Source organism: Podarcis gaigeae, assembly GCF_964106915.1.
Source record: "Podarcis gaigeae genome assembly, chromosome: 6".
Classification (NCBI taxonomy): domain Eukaryota; kingdom Metazoa; phylum Chordata; class Lepidosauria; order Squamata; family Lacertidae; genus Podarcis; species Podarcis gaigeae.
Genome location: NC_139682.1, coordinates 94,247,571 through 94,269,127, shown reverse-complemented (window position 1 = coordinate 94,269,127; position 21,557 = coordinate 94,247,571). Strand labels below are relative to the sequence as shown.

The 21,557-nt window shown below is 42.6% G+C and overlaps 1 protein-coding gene across 4 annotated transcripts in view; it reads left to right on the top strand.

Annotated features, from left to right (window-relative positions):
- The first annotated feature begins 325 nt into the window (after positions 1 to 325).
- RASAL2 (RAS protein activator like 2) overlaps positions 326 to 21,557 on the top strand; it is a 222,203-nt gene continuing 200,971 nt past the window's right edge. For all 4 annotated transcript variants that reach the window (XM_083743739.1, XM_083743738.1, XM_083743752.1 and 1 more), the window contains exon 1: positions 326 to 502. In XM_083743739.1, the coding sequence (XP_083599865.1) occupies positions 343 to 502 (160 nt within the window). In that variant the 5' untranslated portion in view covers positions 326 to 342. The remainder of the gene's footprint in view (positions 503 to 21,557) is intronic.

The following is a 21,557-nucleotide window of genomic DNA, read 5'->3' as shown; positions in this document are numbered from 1 at the left end:
CGCGCGCGGGAGGGAGGGAGGGCGCGTCCGAGCTTGTAGGTGCGCGTCGATGGGCGATTGAGTGCGCCTGGCCGAGCCCCCCCCCCCCCCCGCCGCCGCCCGTCCACGCCGTTGCCTCAGGCGGGGAGCCCGGCCGGCTGGCTCGGCGATCCATTGCTCGCGCCTCCCTCCCTGGGAATGCCGCCCGCCGATGCCGCCGGGTCTGAGGGAGAAGAAGCGGCGGCGAAGGAGCCCGGGCTGCGGCGAGGGCAGCGGGGAGGCGGCGCCGGGCGCGGGATGGAGCCGGCGCGGGGCGGCGGCGTGCAGTGACCGAGGGGAGCAGCCGGCGGCGGCGGCGGCAGGATGGAGCCCGGCGCGCCCTCGGCGGAAGCGGCGGAGGGCTGCCTGGAGCGCCTCAGGAATTCCCTGCCGGGGCCCGCCGACCTGGCCGGGGCGGCCAGCACGCTGGAGAGGATCCTGAGGGAGTCGGTGTGCCAGCTGCAGGGCTGGCTCCGCGTCTACGGTAAGGAGCCCCCCCCCCGAGCCCCTCACACGCCCCCTTCGGCTCCCCCTGGACGCGTTCCCCCCCTCCCTCCATCCCCCCCCCAATACCTCCCTCAGCAACATATCCCACCGCCTCCTCCCGGTTCTCCCGCCTAAAAGGTGGGTTTTCCACTTCCTCTCCGCCTGGATGCGACCTCTCCCCCCCCCCTCCGACTCACGGATCTACACCCCCCCCCCCGCTATCGACATCTCGCACCCCATTCATAGCCCCGTATTGTGGAGCGCCGTCAGGTAAGTATACAGCCGCCGCCCCCTGCTTCGTTTCAAAGATGGAAGAGTTGGCACTCCAGCGCCGATCTACCTGGGGACGCCCCCCCCCCGGCTGTTATCTCAGGTGTGTTTCAAGGTGCGACTCCAGGGTACCGCTAACCAAACCCCTCACACGCCCTGGACCTTTTTTTACCCCAATCGTATCTTCTCCCTCTCATAAGCACAAAACAGCTGTTGTGCGTCCACCTTCAGCCGCATGGGATGCCTTTAAACCGTTTATTAAGATGATGTGCCTTTGCTTTAGGGCCATATGTGAGTCTTCTTCCTGGGCTTGAAAGCCACCTTTCTGAACGCTCTGGAGGGCAACGCTGATCCTGATATTGGCAACTTAACCCTCAGGTTTCAGCCCACTGGTTTGGAAACACTTGCCGCATGGTCCCCCACGCTCTTTCCCAGCACAAGTCTTTCTAATGTTTTTCTTTTCCATTTTGAGACAGCTCCTTTTTGTATCTGCCCCAAGGTTGCCCCAAGGCTGCTTAAGACAAATGTTCACTGGCTATTAATAGTGATGCTTCTTTTATTTTGTATCATACTTCTGGACTGAGTAGTGACCTTCATATGAAGTATCTTCCCATGGTTGCTTATGGCAAAATTTTGTTTGGAACTTCTGTACTTCTAACCTTGTTGTATGAAGCCTGCTTCTCTACCTTCCTTGTGACAATATCCAATAATGTCTTTGATAAGCATTTTGATTATTACGGATGTACTCCTTTCTTTGCATCCATGAAAATTTTCCTCTGGGCAGGTACTGGCTTGGCTGCATATTACTGCCTCAGAACATGGACTGATCACCAACCAAAGGGTTAAGAGAATTCCTTAGTGGAAGCTGCTTTTTATGGTAATAAAAAGATAAAACAAAGTAACTTCTTATGAGTGTGTGAGAGAGAGATACCCACCTCCTGGCTGCTTCTTTCTAGCTTCCTCCCCGCCCATTTAGAAAGAGCCAACCAGTTAATTTCAGAAATCATGTTTGCAGAAGAACAGATTAGGTTGCAGAATGTGCTGTTGCATACAGTCCCATTTTCAGATCTCTGGGTATTTATTCCAACAGACCCAGCAGCTTGTTGAAATACTGCTAAATGAGCAAAAATATCCCATGTTCATGTCACTCTGAACTTGGGGAATTTGCAACTACAATTGATTTGTTTATGGTTGAACACATGACTAATATCAGTTTTAAAGTTGAATATCTACTCAGAAATAAGCTCATTATGTTCAGTTGTGTTTACTTCTGGGTAAGTGTGCATACTGCAAGACTGCAGCCTAAATAGTGGCTTATTTGTTTTTAAATTCATGGGCTTTAAACAACCAAGCCTGTAACTTGAACACATGTGCTGACAGACCTTGGGCAAAACATTTCTGCATTGCAGGGGGTTGGACTAGATGGCTCTCAGGACCCCTTCCAACTCAACAATTCTGTGATTATATGACAGGAAACACTCCTCTGTGATTATTCAATGTATTCTAGAATGTTAAGAAGCTGATAATTATTAGCAAACTGCCCTTTGTACTAGTTTTGAATAAGTCAAGTACAGGATGCTCAGTTGAAAGCACCCCAGGATCTAGATGTGGAATGCTGTCATTTTGTAATCGGTATTTAAGTCCTTTGTGCTTGCAAGAAATCAAGAAGAGCAGCAGTGTGAGTAAAGCCTTATTTTCTTCCCTTTCCAGCTGGAATTTGGATGACTATTAATGAGTTGCTAGAAGATACTGACATTGTTCATCTTGTGGTTTTGTACTTACTGACTTGCATTCAACTGGCATCCTTATTTATAGAAAAGGTTGATGAGAGCCTGGAAAAAGGATGTTAAATTCTTTAGTGATCTGGCTGATGTACAAGACACAGTGTTATTTCCTATTTCTTTTTCAAATCCTCCCTGGTATGTGACCTCCCAAAATAAATCTGTATCAGTACGCCTTGCCTATTCCCAGACTCAGCTTTTTTTAGCCATACTGTGCACTCTATTATAGAAATATATTGTGACTCAGTCTTAATACAAGACAGCAATCAGGGGTTGGGGTGGGTTTTTTTTTTTGTTATTCTGTACCTTCCTATTTTGTTCTAAAGTATTATTTTACTGGGTAGTATTTTGCTTCTCAGTGAACTATTGATTTCCTTGTCAATTAAATAGTTTGCTAATAAAGATCTTTTGCTGAGCGCTTAAATGTTGCTGGGCTTCTAGGCAAATGTTAAACTTAAGCGTGGACAGTTGTTGCCAAGTTGGCTGTAGACAATGAGGAAGATGAAATGGGTAAGCTGATAATTTTTATTGGACTGGCTTCTGTTACTATGAGAGACTGTGTGCTAATATGATAAATGTTGCTAGACAGTGTGCTTGAATGATATAGGCTGCTAGACAAACTGCCTCCTAATAAATCTGTAAAATACCCATCACTATAGCAGACAAAGTTTACTTTATTACATAAAAGTGAATGGCCATTGTTGACTTCTGTAGAGGAAAGTCAAGGTGCTGCAGTAAGTGATTGACATTAAGTTAGGGGAAGACCTAACACTGAGGTTACTTGTGTCAGGGTTGAGGTTTCAGCTTCACAGTGTTGGACATCATAGCACCTTCCTCTTTTTTAAAAATTGGCTCCCATTTACATACGTGGAGAAAAGTATAGTTGTTGTTTAGTCATGCCCGACTCTTCGTGATCCCATGGACCCCATGGACCAGAGCACGCCAGGGACTCCTGTCTTCCACTGCCTCCTGCAGTTTGGTCAAACTCATGTTAGTAGCAATGTAGAGGTAAAAAGGTAAAGGACCCCTGACAGTTAAGTCCAGTCACGAACAACTCTGGGGTTGCGGCACTCATCTCGCTTTATAGGCCAAGGGAGCCGACGTTTGTCCGCAGACAGTTTTTTCTGGATCATGTGGCCAGCATGACTAAGCCACTTCTGGAGAAACCAGAGCAGCGCACGGAAACACCGTTTACCTTCCCACCGGAGCAATACCTATTTATCTACTTGCACTTTTATGTGCTTTCGAACTGCTAGGTTGGCAGGAGCAGGGACTGAGCAACGGGAGCTCACCCCATTGCGGGGATTCGAACCGCTGACCTTCTGATTGGCAGGTCCTAGGTTCTGTGGTTTAACCCAAAGCACCACCCACGTCCCCATAGAATCGTAGAACTGTAGAATTAGAAGAGACCTTGAGGGTTACCTAGGTCATCCACTGCAATGCAAGCTGTAGACTCGGTGGTTTAGACCACCTGCATCCCCTACAAAGTAGGGGTACTGTTATTAAAAGTGCAGAGTATGTGGGACAAAAGCTGTCTTCTACTCAAGACATGAAATTACTACCTTTGCCTTCATTGTCTTGCAAGAGGTTGGTTGGTGCCACTGACTACTTCTCTGAAAGAAGAATATGGAGATGAGCCCTGAGGGGTCCGTGCCCCAGCAGGGTGCTTACTTGCCCAGAAGTTCATTATCTCTCTTTCTGGTTCATTGTTATGTTTGCTGTTTCCTCTGGCGATGTGTGTATCCTTTGAAGAGAGCCCCCTACACTAAAAGTCCAGTGCAGTTCCTATGGGAGCATGCCATAAGAAGAAACAGCCTGGAGCGTCTCTTGTGTAGAACAAATGTTCTCAAGTGAAACCCTTCACACTAAGGTTTGCATATTTGCCAGAAAGGGCACAAGTTCTTCCTTATTATTTTTTCTATTACCATGTGGGTCTGAACGCAGAATGTATCTTCTCCTCATACCTCCTCACCATTGCTCAGAATACAGTCATACTTAGGGTTACAGACACTTCAGGTTGTCGACCGCCGAAACCTGGAAGTGCCAGAACGGGTTACTTCCGGGTTTCGGCGGTTGCACATGCGCAGAAGCGCTAAATCTCGCTTTGCGGATGCACAGATGCGCCGAATCGCAACATGCACAGACACGCCGCTGAGGGTTGCAGACGCTGCAGGTTGCGAACGTGCATCCCGCACGGATCACGTTCGCCAGTGTAGAGGGTTTCCTGTTCCTTCTGTTAATTATCACTGGGATTCGCTCTCCCTAGGGCCTTAGTAGCATGCTGTAGGCTTACATAGGATTCAGTTTCCTCTATTTTCCTTTGTGCTTTGGCTATACGTTCCTTTGTTATGAGCAAGAATGTGGGTTGTCCGGCAATGTCCTAGTTTTTCTTGAGGAAGCTTTAATTGTTGTTTCTTTGCCTGGGGGGGGGGGGCTTACTGTAAAGTCTGAGTCCTTCCTCCTTCCTAATACAGTATGTTAAACAGAAATGAGAATCTGTTTGTTTGATGGGTTTGTATGTGCACACACGCCTAGGCTAATATGTACATATACAGTAAATAAAATGGAGGCATTTACAAATATGTCTCTTTTAAGGTGCAACACTGAGAATCCACATAGGGAGTGATGAATATTCCAGTTAGCTACATGTAAAATGTTGATGAAGTCATAGGTTTTTTGTTCAGCGACGGACTGCAATTAGCTAACCAGAAGATAAAGGTTGCTGATGTAAGCTGCACAGATACAAAAACATTTCAACTTTAAAAACTATGAAAGAATACAATGATTTTTCAAGCATGATTGGGCTAAGAAGTGATTCTGTAACCCAAAGGCAACAAGTAATTATTTCTGGTTAATATCAAAATGGACTACAGAAATGGCAAGTTAAGTTGTTTAGGGGAAAATAAAGTATATGCTTCCTTTTCTTTCCACAGTTTCTTGTTTTATTTAAATTAGGTTGAAGTATATATATATTCAGATCATTTTAATCCTGTTCTTGCCTTGCATAGAGTGACCTGGATATGTTTCTGTGCATTAGTAATCAAATCAAAACAATTCCATGCTGGTGTACAACTAAATGTAGTTTTTAGTATGTAGATATTTATAGAACTGTGGAGCTTTTTCTAGTTAGTGAGTAAGTATGCCCACTGAGCAAAGGGAAATGGGCTCTAAGTCTGACCTTTGCGACCTGTATTTCCCAGTAAATATTGGGAATGGCTAACACCACTCTGTGCCATGAATGACTCTGGAGGGGAAGCCTGTCTTGTGTAAGAAATGCTAAGCATCACTCTTCTAACATTGCAGTCAGGGGAGCTATTAATATAATAGCCACCCATGGTTCAGTTTTCCCCATGTGTCCTTACAGATACAGAGAGTGGATTTTCCAATTGTTGCAATTGAAAGGTACTTTGTTCAAAAATAGCGTCGTTAGAAGAAGCAGTTACTTAATTTGAAATGAAATTGTTGGCCACTTCTCAGAGCTGATTAATCTTGTATATGTGCTAGGTACTGTGTGCTTTTCAGCTTGCATCTGTCCAGGGAGCTCATTCAGGGACTCCTCCAGTTATAGAGGCTATACAGCTTGTATTTGTAGGCACTGGGAAACGGATTTGCAAATAATGCATCATAATAACCAGCTGCGGTGATAGGCTGGCCGTGTGACCGTGGTGTGTGTGCAAAGGAAGGGCTTCACTATGGGATGTGCTTTCAATGTGACTCCAAGGTCTTTGCCTGCTCTCTCTTCAGTGGGAGCCCTAAATCAACTAAACATGTTTTCCCATTTCACCAGTCGCTCTTTTATTTTTTCTGAACTTTGCATGATTGCTGCCAGTGATTGAATACACAAATGACTGGCTGATGAGTATGATTTTGAATACTTAAAAATCTATTGCTTTTTTCCAAGGTTTGGAAAAATCTGTTGAGATGTCACAGGAAAGAGGAAATTCTAGATAACTGTTTGAAAAAAACACAGAATAAAATTTGCCAGAATATCTTCACAAGCTTCACATCAATTGAATGGATGTATTTCTAGTCTGCAACTAGATGCTTAATGCTAAAACAGATAGCTATCACTATCTAATAGAAATTACATTTTAACACAAATTATGTAGCTACAAACCAAGCACAGAAAGGATTTACAAAAAAGTTTATATTTGTGATCGTTAAGAAGCAGCTCCTGGATTTTCCACACAACCCAAGTCTCTTTCAGAAGCATTCATGCATATAAGCCTTATCCAGATTGCAACAATGCAAGGAGAATACCTATAACAGGGAAGTAATTCCAGAACCCTACTCTCCAAAACGTTTGAATCACACACAAACCTGAAAAGTTCACTATTCATGCTCCCACCAATTGATGTAGTTTGTGGAGATATTCTGGCATATTTTAGTCTGTATTTTTTGGATTCAGTATTGTTTTTATGTTTGTATTACAAAACCAACATATAATGCAACTTCTTGGAGTTCTATTGGCATTTAAGGGGAGGAGAGTGTGCAAAAATATTTTAAATAATTCAATTATATTATCAAAGAATGTTTTATATGCCAGACAATAAATCAATGATATGGTAACTGAACATAAACACAAATATTCTTAAGGTAAAGGTAAAGGTACCCCTGCCCGTACGGGCCAGTCTTGACAGACTCTGGGGTTGTGCGCCCATCTCACTTAAGAGGCCAGGGGCCAGCGCTGTCCGGAGACACTTCCGGGTCACGTGGCCAGCGTGACAAAGCTGCATCTGGCGAGCCAGAGCTGCACACGGAAACGCCGTTTACCTTCCCGCTGGTAAGTGGTCCCTATTTATCTACTTGCACCCGGAGGTGCTTTCGAACTGCTAGGTTGGCAGGCGCTGGGACCGAGCAGCGAGAGCGCACCCCGCCGCAGGGATTCGAACCGCCGACCTTTCAATCGGCAAGTCCTAGGCGCTGAGGCTTTAACCCACAGCGCCACCTGCGTCCCAAATATTCTTAGACTCCCATAATTATAAAGAGATGATCTAGAAGTAACATTGCCTTTTCAGTCATAGACAATACCTTGGTAAAGTAGTACAGTTGGCTCAAATGGGCATATGTGAGAAAGAACCTCCCTTGCCAATTTAAGGATTGGCTGAGTGAGCCCATTAGCTCAAAACTATCCATGCAACCTAAAATCCAATTTGCTTCCAATTTTGACAATTTCTCATTTCTAAAATTAAGTGGAGTGGCACAGCGGAAGTGTGCTGGGCCCATAACTCTGTTGTTGGGATACTGCCGGGGAGACGGGGGCATCAGGCGGCCCACCAGCTGGCTCCGGGCGATCACCGGTTTCCCGTAGAACAGCATCAGACAGTCAATGACACAAGTCTCAGATATGTTTAGAGACCTGTGCACACTCTGTCAGCAGAGTGTGTAAAATACCTCACAGCATAAGAGGTGGACAGAGCGATGTGCAAGCAAAATGTACAGCATTTTATTCAGCATAGCTCAGGAGCAAAGGAAAACATGTCTGCTTGCCTTCGTGTCCAGCAAAACACCAGCAACACAAAAGCTATATACAAAATGGAAGTTCCCAGCGAGAGCTGGAAGTAGACAAGCATGTGACACACAACAGCCTGTTCCTTTTAAGGTGGAACGGAACTATATCCTAACAGTTTTATGCCCTAATGAGTCATGTTTGAAGCACCAGACTAAAAATAATGTTTTATATATATTTCACACATGAATCTTGACTGTAGCCAGACAGTAAGCACTGGGCTAACACAAATCAAAATAAACATACATGGCTGGCAAGGAGCAGTTGCTTATATGTGTCACAAGTTATGTTCAGTATCACATCCTTTGAAGCAGAAGAGGGGAGATTAATTTTCAAGTAAATGTTTTAGAAAAAAGTTAACTATATAGTTATATAGTTTATAGGTCCATATCTAGGCTGAAGTAGTGTTTATCAAAGCTCACAAATAGGGCTGTAGAATATAAATATGTGGTTAATGGATGCTCTTCTAGCCATGCTCATTTACTGGACAATTCCTCCTAGCTAGATTGGTTTATTGGGCTATGATGCTTCAAGAGTAGGGTTGGGTTTTTTGTCAGCCTTCTGAAATCTAGGAAAACTATTCAGTTTGCTACCTAATTTTCCTTGTGTTCTGAAAACTCTGGCATGATATGTTATGCTTCATGGCTGGATCTGCTTGGTTCCCTTTTATTACTGTTCTTCGTTTATGCCTCTAAGTATAGAAGTAATTAGTCTTGTGTCTTTAAGAGGATGAACCACAGAGAACATTCAAGCAACTTTAAGCTTAATCCTTATAAGACATACAAGTGTTAGAGTTCATCTTTAAAGCAGAATTTTTTTCTTGTCTCTCTGCTCAGCATACTGAAAGGCCACCAGTATGTTGGTCTGCATTTAGTATGATTGCCTTCTTAAAGTTTCAGTGAAACAAAGGTTTTACCTCTTTTTAAATGTTCTTTGCTATGTTTAAACCATTGGAAGAAAAAATAAATGGGACTGTAACCTAGTCATACATTTTCATGTCATGGTTGCCGTTCAAACAGTATATTTCTAAATTCAGCATGAATTAACTCAGCTTTCATTGTTGTCTTTTGTGAACCATTGTTAGTTGATCACAAGGCTGTTGAGATTATCAGTATACAGTGGTACCTCAGGTTACAAACACTTTGGGTTACAGACTCCACTAACCCAGAAGTAGTACCTCGGGTTAGGAACTTTACCTTGGGATGAGAACAGAAATTGCATGCCGGTGGCAGCGGGAGGCCCCATTAGCAGAATAGTGCTGAGCTGAATATGTTGCCAGGCTTTCATAGGCCCCATTTTTTTCCAGCGGTGGGTGGGATTTATTTGTGGAAGGGCAGTATCAATTTTCAGAGTCATGGGCTTACTATGATTAGTGGCAATGACTGCCCCCGTTCTTTTTTAAAAGTGGTGTTGTGGCTGATGGCCCTGTTATCGGTGGTCTGGCCCATCATTATGTTCCACCGCAATATCTTATTTGGAATAATGCCACATAATGTAGTAGCATCATTCTAGAGATGCATCACTGGGGTAATAATAATAATAATAATAATGGTGTTGTGTAGGGTGAACATGGCTGGTTGTTGATAGCAGAGCCATCATTACTTGTGGTGGACAACCAAACTGTGCTTTAAAAAGAAGACGAAAAGAAGCCCCAGCCATCGCCACGTGTCCCACCCACAAATAGGAGATTTTCTTCTTGCCTGTGCTGCTTTCCTCTCTTCCTTTTGCCACTATGCGTGATTTATTAGGGTTATGATATATGCAAGAGGAGAAAGAATACATAACTTGCCATTCAGTAGTTTCAGTGAGTTTTGCATTTATATATTAATACAGTGGTGCCTCGCAAGACGAAATTAATCCGTTCCGTGAGGCTCTTCGTATAGCGGTTTTTTCGTCTTGCGAAGCAATCCCATTGACAGCTTAGCGGATTAGCGCTACAGCTGTCAAGCGGCTTCCAGTGATCAGCTGTTAAGCAGCTTATCAGCGGAACATCTGATAAGCGGCTTAGCGGCTTAAGAAAAGGGCGAAAAAAGCAAAAAAAAAGCCGCGGGGGGATGCAAGATTTTTTTCGTCTTGCGAAGCAACCCCATAGGGAAATTCGTTTTGCGAAGCGCCTCCAAAACGGAAAACCCTTTCGTCTAACGGGTTTTTCGTCTTGCGAGGCGTTCGTCTTGCGGGGCACCACTGTATTTGTTAGTCACTTTCCTCACAAAAGTGACCCAAAGCGACTTTATGGATTTACAGTGTACATTTAGAGTATTCAGATCATTCCACAGGCATTATCTCAGTAATCCCTGCAACAGGCAGCAAAGGCTGAGAGAATAGTGACTTGCCTAAAACCAGAAGTGAGATTTGAATGGGGAACTTCCCAACTAAGACTCCTCCTATTCAATATACACTAGCTCTTGACTGTTTTTATTCTGAGGCCATGTGAGCCATATGCACACTGCTGTAACTTTTCTTACAGAAGCTTTTCCTTTGTGACGATAATAAACATGTGCATGGCACAATTTATGCATGTTGTAAGTTATAAAAAGCGTAGTAATCCTGGAAGCCTGGTTTTAATTTCTTTTCTTTGATTTTCTTTCACTGGAGAAAGTTTCCAAATGATGTGGTGTGAAGCATCTGACCATGATCTACTTCCTTTTAAAATATGCTCAAGTTGTAAATTTTCCTTTTGTCACTGATATTTTAGAGGAGCCACAGGATTGACTTGATAGCTGAATGTTTCTTTGATTCCTGTTCCTCCATGCTGTAATACATTTGAGAATTGAAACTATCTGTGTACAATTCTAACCACTCACTCAAAGCCTTATTTGGCTTTTAGCTATATGTGACTAGTTCATTCTTCAGTACATCAGGCAGATTTGGTGATGAGTACTGATGCCACAGCTCCGGAAGGGCCAAATTAGATGGGATGGTTGCAGTTTTATACTTTTGAATGCAGAACTTCCCAGTTATGTAGAAAGAAGGGATGGGGATCTGATTTTAACAGCAAATGGGGTATGTGGGAGTAAGAACCCCTGCCTCCTGCTTCTCTTCTCCTTAACAAAGTCCTGAAGTGAAAAGCATGCTCAGCTGGTTGAAAAGCACTTGTAGAAGAGCTGGAGAGAGAGAAATAGCAGGCGTGCTCAGGGTTCAGCAGACCTCACCATGCACCCCTTCTGCTACTAATTTTAACTTTCACCTCTCTCTTTTCTATGGGGTCAGGGCACTTGCATGTTTCAACACAGCAAGCTGCCACCATTGTGCATGCTTTGACCAAAAGGGAGGAAACGCCCTACATTTGGAAAGGAATATTTCATTGACTTCATGCTGAAACAACTTGGATGGTTTATCAAGAGTTGAGCAATTTAGATCTATCCATGTGAAGCCATCTGAATCATTCCAAATGACCTCTGTATTGGTCAGAATTAGTAACTGGACTTTTTCTTTGGGGAAAAGAAATGTGATCATTTCTTAAATAGCACATTCCTCTGTTTGAAATGAGGTAGTATTATTCCTATTTGAGGAAGTAGAGTTTAAATAAATTTAGCAACTGAGAAAGATCACACAGTTAGGTGTTGGAATCCTGTAATATTTGATCATGCCTATATCCAAAGCTGCATTTTTGTAACAGTTAACAGTAAATATCTTATGACTCCCCCCCCCTGTAGTGCCATTTTATGGCAATGCTCCCTTTGGAGGCAAGTAGCAGCTTCTGTATGTGGGATTTCTGGTGGGAAAACAGAATGGGGAAGGAAGTTAATCATCTTTCCACCTGACATATTCAAGAACCAGATGAATCCTTCCTTCCTGCACAGATATTTAAAAAGAAGAAAACAGTGAAAGAGGTGCTGTGTTTTATATCTTACCTTGTTTGGCTCTTCTGATGGGCTTTTGAAGTCAAGTTTTCCCCCAACAGAGCATGCTGTGAAGCTAATCCATTTTTCTTTCATCCCCTCCAGATAATACACTGATAATGATTGATTGATTAATGAGTTAGTACTCTGCTTATATTTAAAGTTGGATGCATCTTTGTATCTTTGGTACATTGGAGATTCATTTATTATATTTCCCTCTGTTGAACATCAAAGAGTGAAACAGAAGCACCCTTGGGCAGAGATTATTCTGAGAGAGAGGTGCTTCCTGCATCCCTGGCATCTCTTCTAGCACATTCAGATTGTATTCAGCTTGTTGGAAGGGTTAAACTGGTGAAAAGGGAACTGAAGGTTCAACGAGTGGTAGATTTCTCAGACCAGCTGTAGTTCTGTTTAAAGCTGGTGAAGCTACCATGTTTCTTCGGTTTCTTTCATCATTTGAAGAAGATGAAACCCTTCAGAGTAGATGCACATCAGACAACCAGTAAATATTAAGCTTCTTGTAGAAGGATTTACTCAAAGAAATGCATCTGGGAATGGCAAATATGTTTCCTTCTCACCATGTTTGCTTGGGAATCAGCAAATACTTGGTGGGTTCTTTTGTGAAATATTAGACAGAAGGCAGCAATGTCCTCATGCTGCCTAGCAACTTGCCACCAAATCAGGACAGGATGATGGTGAGAAATGGGCATCGGATTAAAAAGTTTTACACATAGTAGTCTTTTTTCCCTGGGCAGCTTAATTCTCACAAATACTACAAGCTTTTTTTGTGTTCTGAATATGGCTGGATTACAGATGAGGAACCTGGGGCCCAACAACATCTGGAGAGCTATAGTTCCCCATCCCTGAGTTAGTTGCTTGCATGGTTTTCTATACAAACAAAAGAGGTAACCTATGGATTTGTTGTCTATGCATCTTGCAAATACTGCAGTAATTGAAGAGTCATTACAATCTGTGTATAAATTTGGGGTTATTTGCAATGTGGTTGCATCCATAAACCATGGTTTAGCATGATGTGAATGAGCTACAGTGAGCTTTGGATTTATGCACCCTTGTATTTCCTCCTGTGTGCTTAGGAAGGGAACTTAAGAGGTGTGTGTGTGTGTGTGTGTGTGTGTGTGTTCGTGTTCTTGTTTAAACTCAGTTTGACCTTGTGCCTGGTTCATGGTTCATCGTGGTTCATTGTTATCTATAGTCCCTTTCACATAATGCAACTTCATACCGTGGGTTATGAAACTGGCTTGATTGAACTAACCATAGTTGGTATAAACAGTAACCCCCAGTTTGAGCAAAATGGCAAGCTGGCTTTAAAGGAAACTGGAAGTAACTGCTACTGAAGCCATTCTCCTGGCTGTGCAGGGGGAGGACGCAGGCTGGAGTCGTGTGCAAGCTCAAGGCTCATTGTGGCTCATTTACGTACTGGTAAGCTGTGCTTTAGGGCTTCATATGCGTGCAGCCTTTATGTCCAAGTTTGCAGCTGTCATTTCCATAGAAACACAGTGTCTTATGTGCACATTTATCTTAATGAAGAGGTAACCTTTGATGCATAAATATAGCCCTTGTTGAATTACAGTACACTGCTCAAACACACTTATATTTACGAAATGCCCCATTACTAGAGTTATTGTACTATGTTAGCATTTTCCCAAATATATACTAACATATATTTACAGGTCTAGGACTGTATTTAATACAGGAGGGTGGCATATTGACTTACTGTAATTATTCAAATGAATTCCATGTAGCTGCTATTGTAGATTTTGTTTAACACAATATACCTCCCATCTGGGATTAATGTATTCTGATAGAGTTTAGGTTGACTTTGGAAAATCCTTGGTGACCTGTGAAATTATTCTTCCCTACCCACCTGCCATTTTGAGAGCCTTTGTACTTGCAGGGCTTCAGCACTGGTAGAGACAGATTTGCAATAACGAATCTATGAGGATTTTTTCTCCTCTTGTATGTTTCTCTCTGGAGGTAGGAAGCACTGCCTGGGAATGTGCTGTCTACATTCGCCTTTGATTTGCCTGCCTTTGGATTAGAAGGAAGAGCAGCTCTGTTGTTGCTTTGTTACCTTTGTGCTTGGTGGAAGTTCACCTAAGTATATTCCTTATAGCACAGTTTGTGAACTCTTGATACCACTTTTCTCTGAGAGGCTGATGGAATATGTGTGACACAATAACAATCTGTATTCAGATTATAGGGATAAAGGTGGTGGGTTCTTGGTTGAATTGGCTCTCCCCTGTAGCCTTTGTCCACAGCAGCATAGGAAGCTGTCATAAAATGTAAGGTGACCAAGCCCCCTCTGCCCCCTGCTCCAATAAGTTGAGTCTATACCAGCCCAATTGGGGCGAACGATGCATAGAACCTGGTTGCTAAGAATGTAAAGAAGGATTGTAGGGGAAGCATTTTAGCCTTTGACTCTGGATACAGCAGAAATGACAGATGTTGTTGTTTAGTCGTGTCCATTTCATGACCCCATGGACCAGAGCACTCCAGGCACTCCTGTCTTCCACTGCCTCCTGCAGTTTGGTCAAACTCATGCTGGTAGCTACACTGTCCAACCATCTCGTTCTCTGGCGTCCCCTTCTCCTTGTGCCCTCCATCTTTCCCAACATCAGGGTCTTTTCCAGGGAGTCTTCTCTTCTCATGATGTGGCCAACGTATTGGAGCCTCAGCTTCAGGGACCGTCCTTCCAGCAAGCACTCAGGGCTGATTTGCTTAAGAATGAATAGGTTTGATCTTCTTGCAGTCTCAAGAGTCTCCTCCAGCACCATAATTCAAAAGCATCAATTCTTTCGCGATCAGCCTTCTTTATGGTCCAGCTCTCACTTCCATACATCACTACTGGCAAACCATAACTTTAACTATACGGACCTTTGTCAGCAAGGTGGTGTCTCTGCTTTTTGAGATGCTGTCTAGGTTTGTCACTGCTTTCCTCCCAAGAAGCAGGCGTCTTTTAATTTCGTGACTGCTGTCACCATCTGCAGTGATCATGGAGCCCATGGCAGATAGAAAGCTTCATTATGAGTCTGATGGAACACTGATATTTGGGGGCCTGCTCTGTGGTAGCTATGATAGTAATGGTGGGGAAAATATCTCATTTGGCTGCTACCATTGCATTTGCAGGGTGTATCATCACCCTTTAGTTATTCCAGATGACGAGGGGCTTGTGGTGTCTTGACTCTTATGGGGGTGAGGAGGTGCCCTTTGCATGCATGCTGCGACCAGTTTGCAAAACACTGGGCAGATGAAATTGCTCACATCTGTTCTGATTCAGTCTTCAGGTTGATAGTGGAGTCTGTAAGTGTTTCAAAGTCATGGTTTGTCTTGGATCTGTGGGTATGTTGCTATTTGTTCAGCCTGCAAATGTTAACAAGACGACTCAAAAGTTTGAGGCTGACTTGGTTGCTGCACCCAGCCTTAAAACAGTTTTAGGAGCTCCTATATAGGCCACTTTTTGCATGTTGCTGAGGGCCATTGTGTTCAAATGGGCTTTTTCTTTAATATTTGTCTATCATGTATGATGGCTCTCTTTTTGTTTTTGCTTTTTAAGTTTTTTTTACTGCTGCTTTTTATTGTTTTTTAAAATGTAACTTTTGTATGCCGTTATAGGCTCTCTTTCAGAAAGAGTCCCAGTTAATGTAGGAAAATAGAACTTCATATAATTGAAATCTTCAATGGCTCTCAAGTGTTGGAAAATCTAGAACAAATCAGGAATAAAGACTGAGGCTGCAGTCCTGTACAGAATTACCTTGGATTAAGCCACATTCAGTTCATTTGGACTCCTGAGGAGTGCTATACAGAATCACACTGTAAATGCCAATGTGATACAATAAAGTATTTGTTCTCCATATAGATTATTCTCTCCTTTGTAGTTTGTAAAGAGGAGGGTAGTGGTGATGGAACCTACCTGTAGAAATGAAGTGTTCTCACAGTGCTCTGGATGGCTGGTTAAGTACAACAGTCATGCTGTTGCTCAGACTTCATTCGGGTTTACTTTCTTTATACAAACAACTTTGGAATCTTCTACGGAAGAACATAGTAACAGAGGCAAGAGTTTATCTAGTCTGGCATCCTGTTTCCAGTAGTAGTAAGCCAGATACTTTCGGAAACTTAATGCAAGCAGAATGTAAAGACATCCTTCTCCCATTACTCTCTCATTTATAGAATCATAGAATTCATTTCTAAGTGTCCCTAAAGGGTCTCCTGAAAGAAAGCAAATGTGGATCTATAAATCAACCATGTTTATTAAATTTGTGTCAGTTTGTTGAAATATCAGACTGCCAGACACCGATTTGCACAGCACAACTTTGCAATAACACTAGGTTCTCTACTCTGCCCAAGAGATCCTCAACTTGAGATACAACAGTGATGCAGACCAAACATTTAAAGAATCCTGGGAATTGTTGTTTGTTATGGGTGCTAGGAACTATAGATCTGTGAGGGAAAAGGTACAGTTCTCAGGATTCTTTGAGGAAGGGGGGAAATGTGCTTTAAATGTTTGGTACATACACAGAACCTCCTTTAAACACACATGCACAAATAACAAACCCTGATTGATCAGGCCAAAGGTTCTTCTAGCCCAAGAGCCTGTCCCCTAAACCGGTGCCCATAACCATTTCCCCAAGGTCACTGTCCTTCTTATCTACAAGCAAAGTATTGGGAACCTTTCTTTGATGAGCCCAAGAAACTACGGTAATCACATTCCCCCTTTGTTAAGATTTACATTATATATGGTGTGGAAAACAATCTAGAACCTGCTGAAATCTTCTATACAACTCTAAAAGGCACAGAAACCCTGTCCTGTGTTGCATCTCATTACCCCTACCCCCTTTTGTTGATGATGTGATTTTTTTTCTTAAAAAAACAACCAGATTTTAGGGTTTTAATTCTGGTTATTGAAATTTTAGTATATGGGTAATGTTTATTCAGAGTAACTGGCATTGATCTGAAGGTAACAGCAAGGAGATTGGGAAATGAGGGACTCTATATGTAGTTTCGTTGTCATGAACTGAGAAAGCTTGCTGATCTCTTTGATCTGTCATGGCTTTTGCTGCTGCCAATAGCCTGACTGGAAGAAAGGTCATTAAAAGGCCCTTCCTTTATTCTTCCACTAAGTTTTCTGTAGTGACTCTGCTGAAAACTGAGTCATAATCTTGTGAGTTTGTGGAGAGTCCCCTCTGTCCTGGGTGTGAGCACTCAGCATTTGTTCCGAACGCTTAAGAACTGCATGCTTTCACCCATTTATTTTGATTTCATGATTTCTTGGGTATGCTAGTGATGTAGACATTTGTTGTTGAGGCTGCTTTGTGCAAGTGATCACACGTTAACGTGTAAGTGGCTTTTAGAAGTCCGCTGATCCCTGCCCCTCAAAGGAAGACTGAACCATGTCTTATAATAGCAGTGGAAAACACTTGCTTAAGGTTTGTTGCCAAGGGTACGGAGGGAAGCTAATGTTCACTGTTGCTGTGGAGCAGTCAGAAGAACACTTCTCTGCTGCTCTCAAAATGAGTTGTCAGGTGCCTCTGAGTGGATATGTTCACTCTTGAGTCCAAGTGGCAGGATCCGTTGCTTGGGGTAAGCCACTCAGTGTGAACAGGATGTCCTTGACTGAAGAATGCGGGCTTAAATTCCTAGCTCTCATTAGATGCCACCTTTTAAAATATGTATTTAATTTTTCTCCTCATCATTGCTTTTATCTTTGAAATATTATTTATTTCATTTGTATACTGTTAATATAACGGAGTTTCCTGGGGTGCCTTGATTTCGTAACTTTAATTATCTGAACCAGATGTGGGAACTTGTGGCCCATTCCAGAGGTAACGCTTTTCTGATTAAAGATAGATAACATGGGTAATAAGGTGTCTAAACTTCACATTTACATTTCATGGTTGTAATCTACTTATGCATTTAACTGGAGTATAAGGAAATGTGACACTTTTTTTAGACAGCAGGCAGTACTTGGACCTATTTTTAGTTCTCTCAAGTGGGAACATAACTGCATAGTCTTCAACATGCCAAACATGCATAAAGCAATATATTGGCCCATGTTGTAATGGCCAACTATCTCTTCATACAATATCTAGTCTATCAAAATATCAAAAAATCCAGATTGTTATTGTTGCTGGTTGCTGGCACCTTTTTAAAAAGCTTTAAATCCAAAATATTAAAGCTGCTTGCAAGATAGAAAAGTGCTTTTTCAGATAGATAAATGCATATCTACAAAATATGACTTCCAATGTTGGGCCAATCATCAAATGGGTTAGATTCAAAAACTAGATATACAAGAGAAAGTTCTCAAACCCCCAAATGAACGACTTGTTGTTTTTTACCTTTTTCCAGATAGCAGTTAGCGTGTGCTTGCTTTTTAGAATCTGGTTGTTTGAAATACGTACGGAGTAAATGTCAGAATTAGAACTCCCTAGCTAGCTGCTTTCAAAGAGATTTGAAAATTTGCTGTAAATTTGTGGTTAATAGCCTGAAGTTAAATTTGAAATGAGGAGAGAACAGCTGCCCATAGTAGTTGCAGTAAATGACTTCAATAGCTTTTTGCCTGCATCTGTGCTAATGCAGCCTGGCCAGTCTAGGTCTGCTCTGTGGCCTTTCGTCAAGTGTTACTGTTCCCACCCTCCTTATTTAGAGTTTTTAGGAAAGCAGCTTTGGTCTGTGGATGTCAAAGCATAATGTGAATTGTGTGCACGTCTATATGGGGGCTTTCAGGCTGTTAAGCTCTTTTGTCTGAGACCAAAAGTCCTTGTGCTTTTCAGTGTCTTTATCAGAAGAGAATAGTGGCAAGCAGAAGGGATGCTCTTGCAAGTGATTTGGGAACAAATGCAAGAAGTCTTTATATACAACAATTGGCTAGAATGTGCTTGTAATCTAAATGCTGTCTTGGAGGTCTGGAGACAGTCTAGACACTGCAGGAATTTCGTTAGCTGAAAGGCTACTTTTTTGTGGAGTTGCGGCCTCCAAAATAAGGATATTATTCACATTATTAGCTACAAAGTGGCTTTTCCAGTTTGTTAAGATGCGTAAATTTAGAGTACAACCAACACACGGAGGAAAAGTCTAATTGTAGTTGCCGTGAAAGTTTAGAGTTTAGTCAGTATATTGCCCTGGTGGTTTGAGGAATTCTTTCTCACACCTGATATGACTGAAGATTGTCCCCCTCCTGATATTGTCAATGAATAGATGTATGTTAAATGTGCTTCACAGTTTGGTATATTGAAATACAAAGCAGAAAACATAAATTCTAATTCTCAAGATTCCTACCTGTTAATTGCTTTTACATACCCGCAAACATTTCTCCAATGAAAATAGGAGAATCCTATTCCATAATAATAATTTTACTATTTATATTCTGCCCATCCAACTGGGTTGCCCCAGCCATTCTGGGTGGCTTCCAACATATATAAAAACATAATAAAACCCTAAACAGAGCTGCGTTCAGAAGGCTTGGCGGTTGGATAACTCCATACCCTCCAACATCTCTCTGATGAAAATAGGGACGTCCTAAGGAAAGATGGGACATTCCAGGATCAAATCAAAAACTGGGACAGCTTCTATAAATCTGGGACTATACCTGGAAAACAGAGGCACTTGGACAGTCTGCTTTTATAACTTTTGTAGCCTTTCACAAAACGTTGGCTCTATAAATCAAAGTATTAGTCTAAACTGAGTTTGTATACCATAACTAACAAAAGTAATTGGTTCTTGCAGTTTTAAAAGTAGAAGCTACTACTTTTAAAAACAAATGTGTATCTAGTGCTAGTAAACCCCAAGGTGCCTGGTTGTCTGCACTCCTAAAAATGTGGTGCCAAAGCCTTAGAGTCTGAAATTATTGTTTAAGCCTTTTATAAAGCAATGTTTTAAAATTTATCCTCACCCGCAGTTTGAAAGTGGCATATGCTATTTGCTAGTGAGTCCCTTTGCAGCTCCTTTCTTTTATTCAGCCAGTGGCATTTGCCTTTCTTAGTCATGCCAACAGCTGGAGGATTAATCAGACCAAGCCTATATTTTACCATTTGCTTCTATAATACCCTGTGCAGCCTATACGTAAGAAACTGATGGCACGTTTGACTGCATAGAAAAAGTTTCAGGATGTACATTGAAAGTACGGGGGGAGCCAAGGCCTGCAAAAGAGTGAATGGCTGCTTTGGAGAGCTTGCACTCTTATCTGGGAGCAAATCCTACTGAGCTCTGTAGAACCTATGAGTAGAAATGTATAGTAATGCACAGCTAGGCTGCTGCCTAAATTTCTTTTGTTACTTCCAAGAAGCACTTCAGATTTTAAAGGTTGAGGGCAATCCATTTTCTTCTAGCCTTAGAATGAAAGTTCTGAATAATAATAATAATAATACCATGCCAGTCTGACTGGGTTGCCCCAGCCACTCTGGGCAGCTTCCAGCATATACAAAGACATAATAACATATCTAAAACTATTTTTAAGAACTTGAGAAGCAACAGACCATAACTTGTGCCATAGGCAGCACTTCCTAGCGGCCCAGGTCCCTCTACCGCCCCATAAAATATTTTAACTCCTCCCCCCCCCGCCCAGTTGATTGGCATTGCTGCCTTTCTTTTTTTCCCACACTTGGACTTCATTTCCCAACAAGCCGTGTAAAGGAACTTGTAAAAGGGTTGCTGGATGGCAAGGGAACTGCGATTGGGCAAAAACCTCCAACCTCGTTTCTCGTTTCTTGCGGCCCTTGTGATTGAAGCCAGAAGGGATATGTGCTGGGGTAGGAGGGGAGCCGAGGAAATCCTTGTACCTGAACTTCCAAACAAGAAGAGGAAACTGAGATTTGCATTCTCTGGCTACTTCTGTAAAGAGTGTGTGTGTGTGTGTGTGTTCGTTGACAGTCCCAGCTGCTGGCTCCTCTCAGTTAAATCCATCCCAGGCTCGCAGTTTCAACCACATAAGACACCCTGTAAGAGCTGGGGGAGTGGGGACATTGTCCAGAGCTTCACCATTTACTTTCAAGTTTCTTTTCTGTCCCTTCTTCCTCCTCGCCTCACACCCTCCATCCCATATCACCAACCTTGTTTAGGCCCTGCAAACATTTCCTTCAATTTGGCACCTCTGACTTGTCCCTGGACATGCAGTAAGCTTGCTCTTTCATCAACATCAGTGTTGACTTTCTTAAATAAAGCCCAAACATAATTGTATGAATAACATTGTGCAAGTGAAAATTCTTGTGCCAACATGTTCTCTGTTGCCCATCCTATTTAGCACCCTCCACAACCTATTGTTTTCATTTGACTCTGCATTTACTTTGTCAGTAAACAACAATCAGTCTCTAGTTTCCAAGAACGCAGCAAATGAAGTTGCTAGGAACAGCCTTTAGTTCTTGAGGACCTTCAGCATCCTCATCTAGTGGGTGCGCGTGCAACTTTGTACCACTAAATATTTAAACAAAAGTGTTTGAAGTTAATGAATGGCAGGCGTGCCAGCTTGCCCCTGCGACTGAGGGGGCCAGTGCTGCACAATGTACTCATGGCAGGCGCTAGTGATGTGAGCATTTCGCATGGCATGCGTGCTCGGTGTACACACGTCACTGTGGAATACAGTCATACCTCGGGCTGAAGTAGCTTCGGGTTGCTCTCTGCGGCGACCCAGAAGTAATGGAG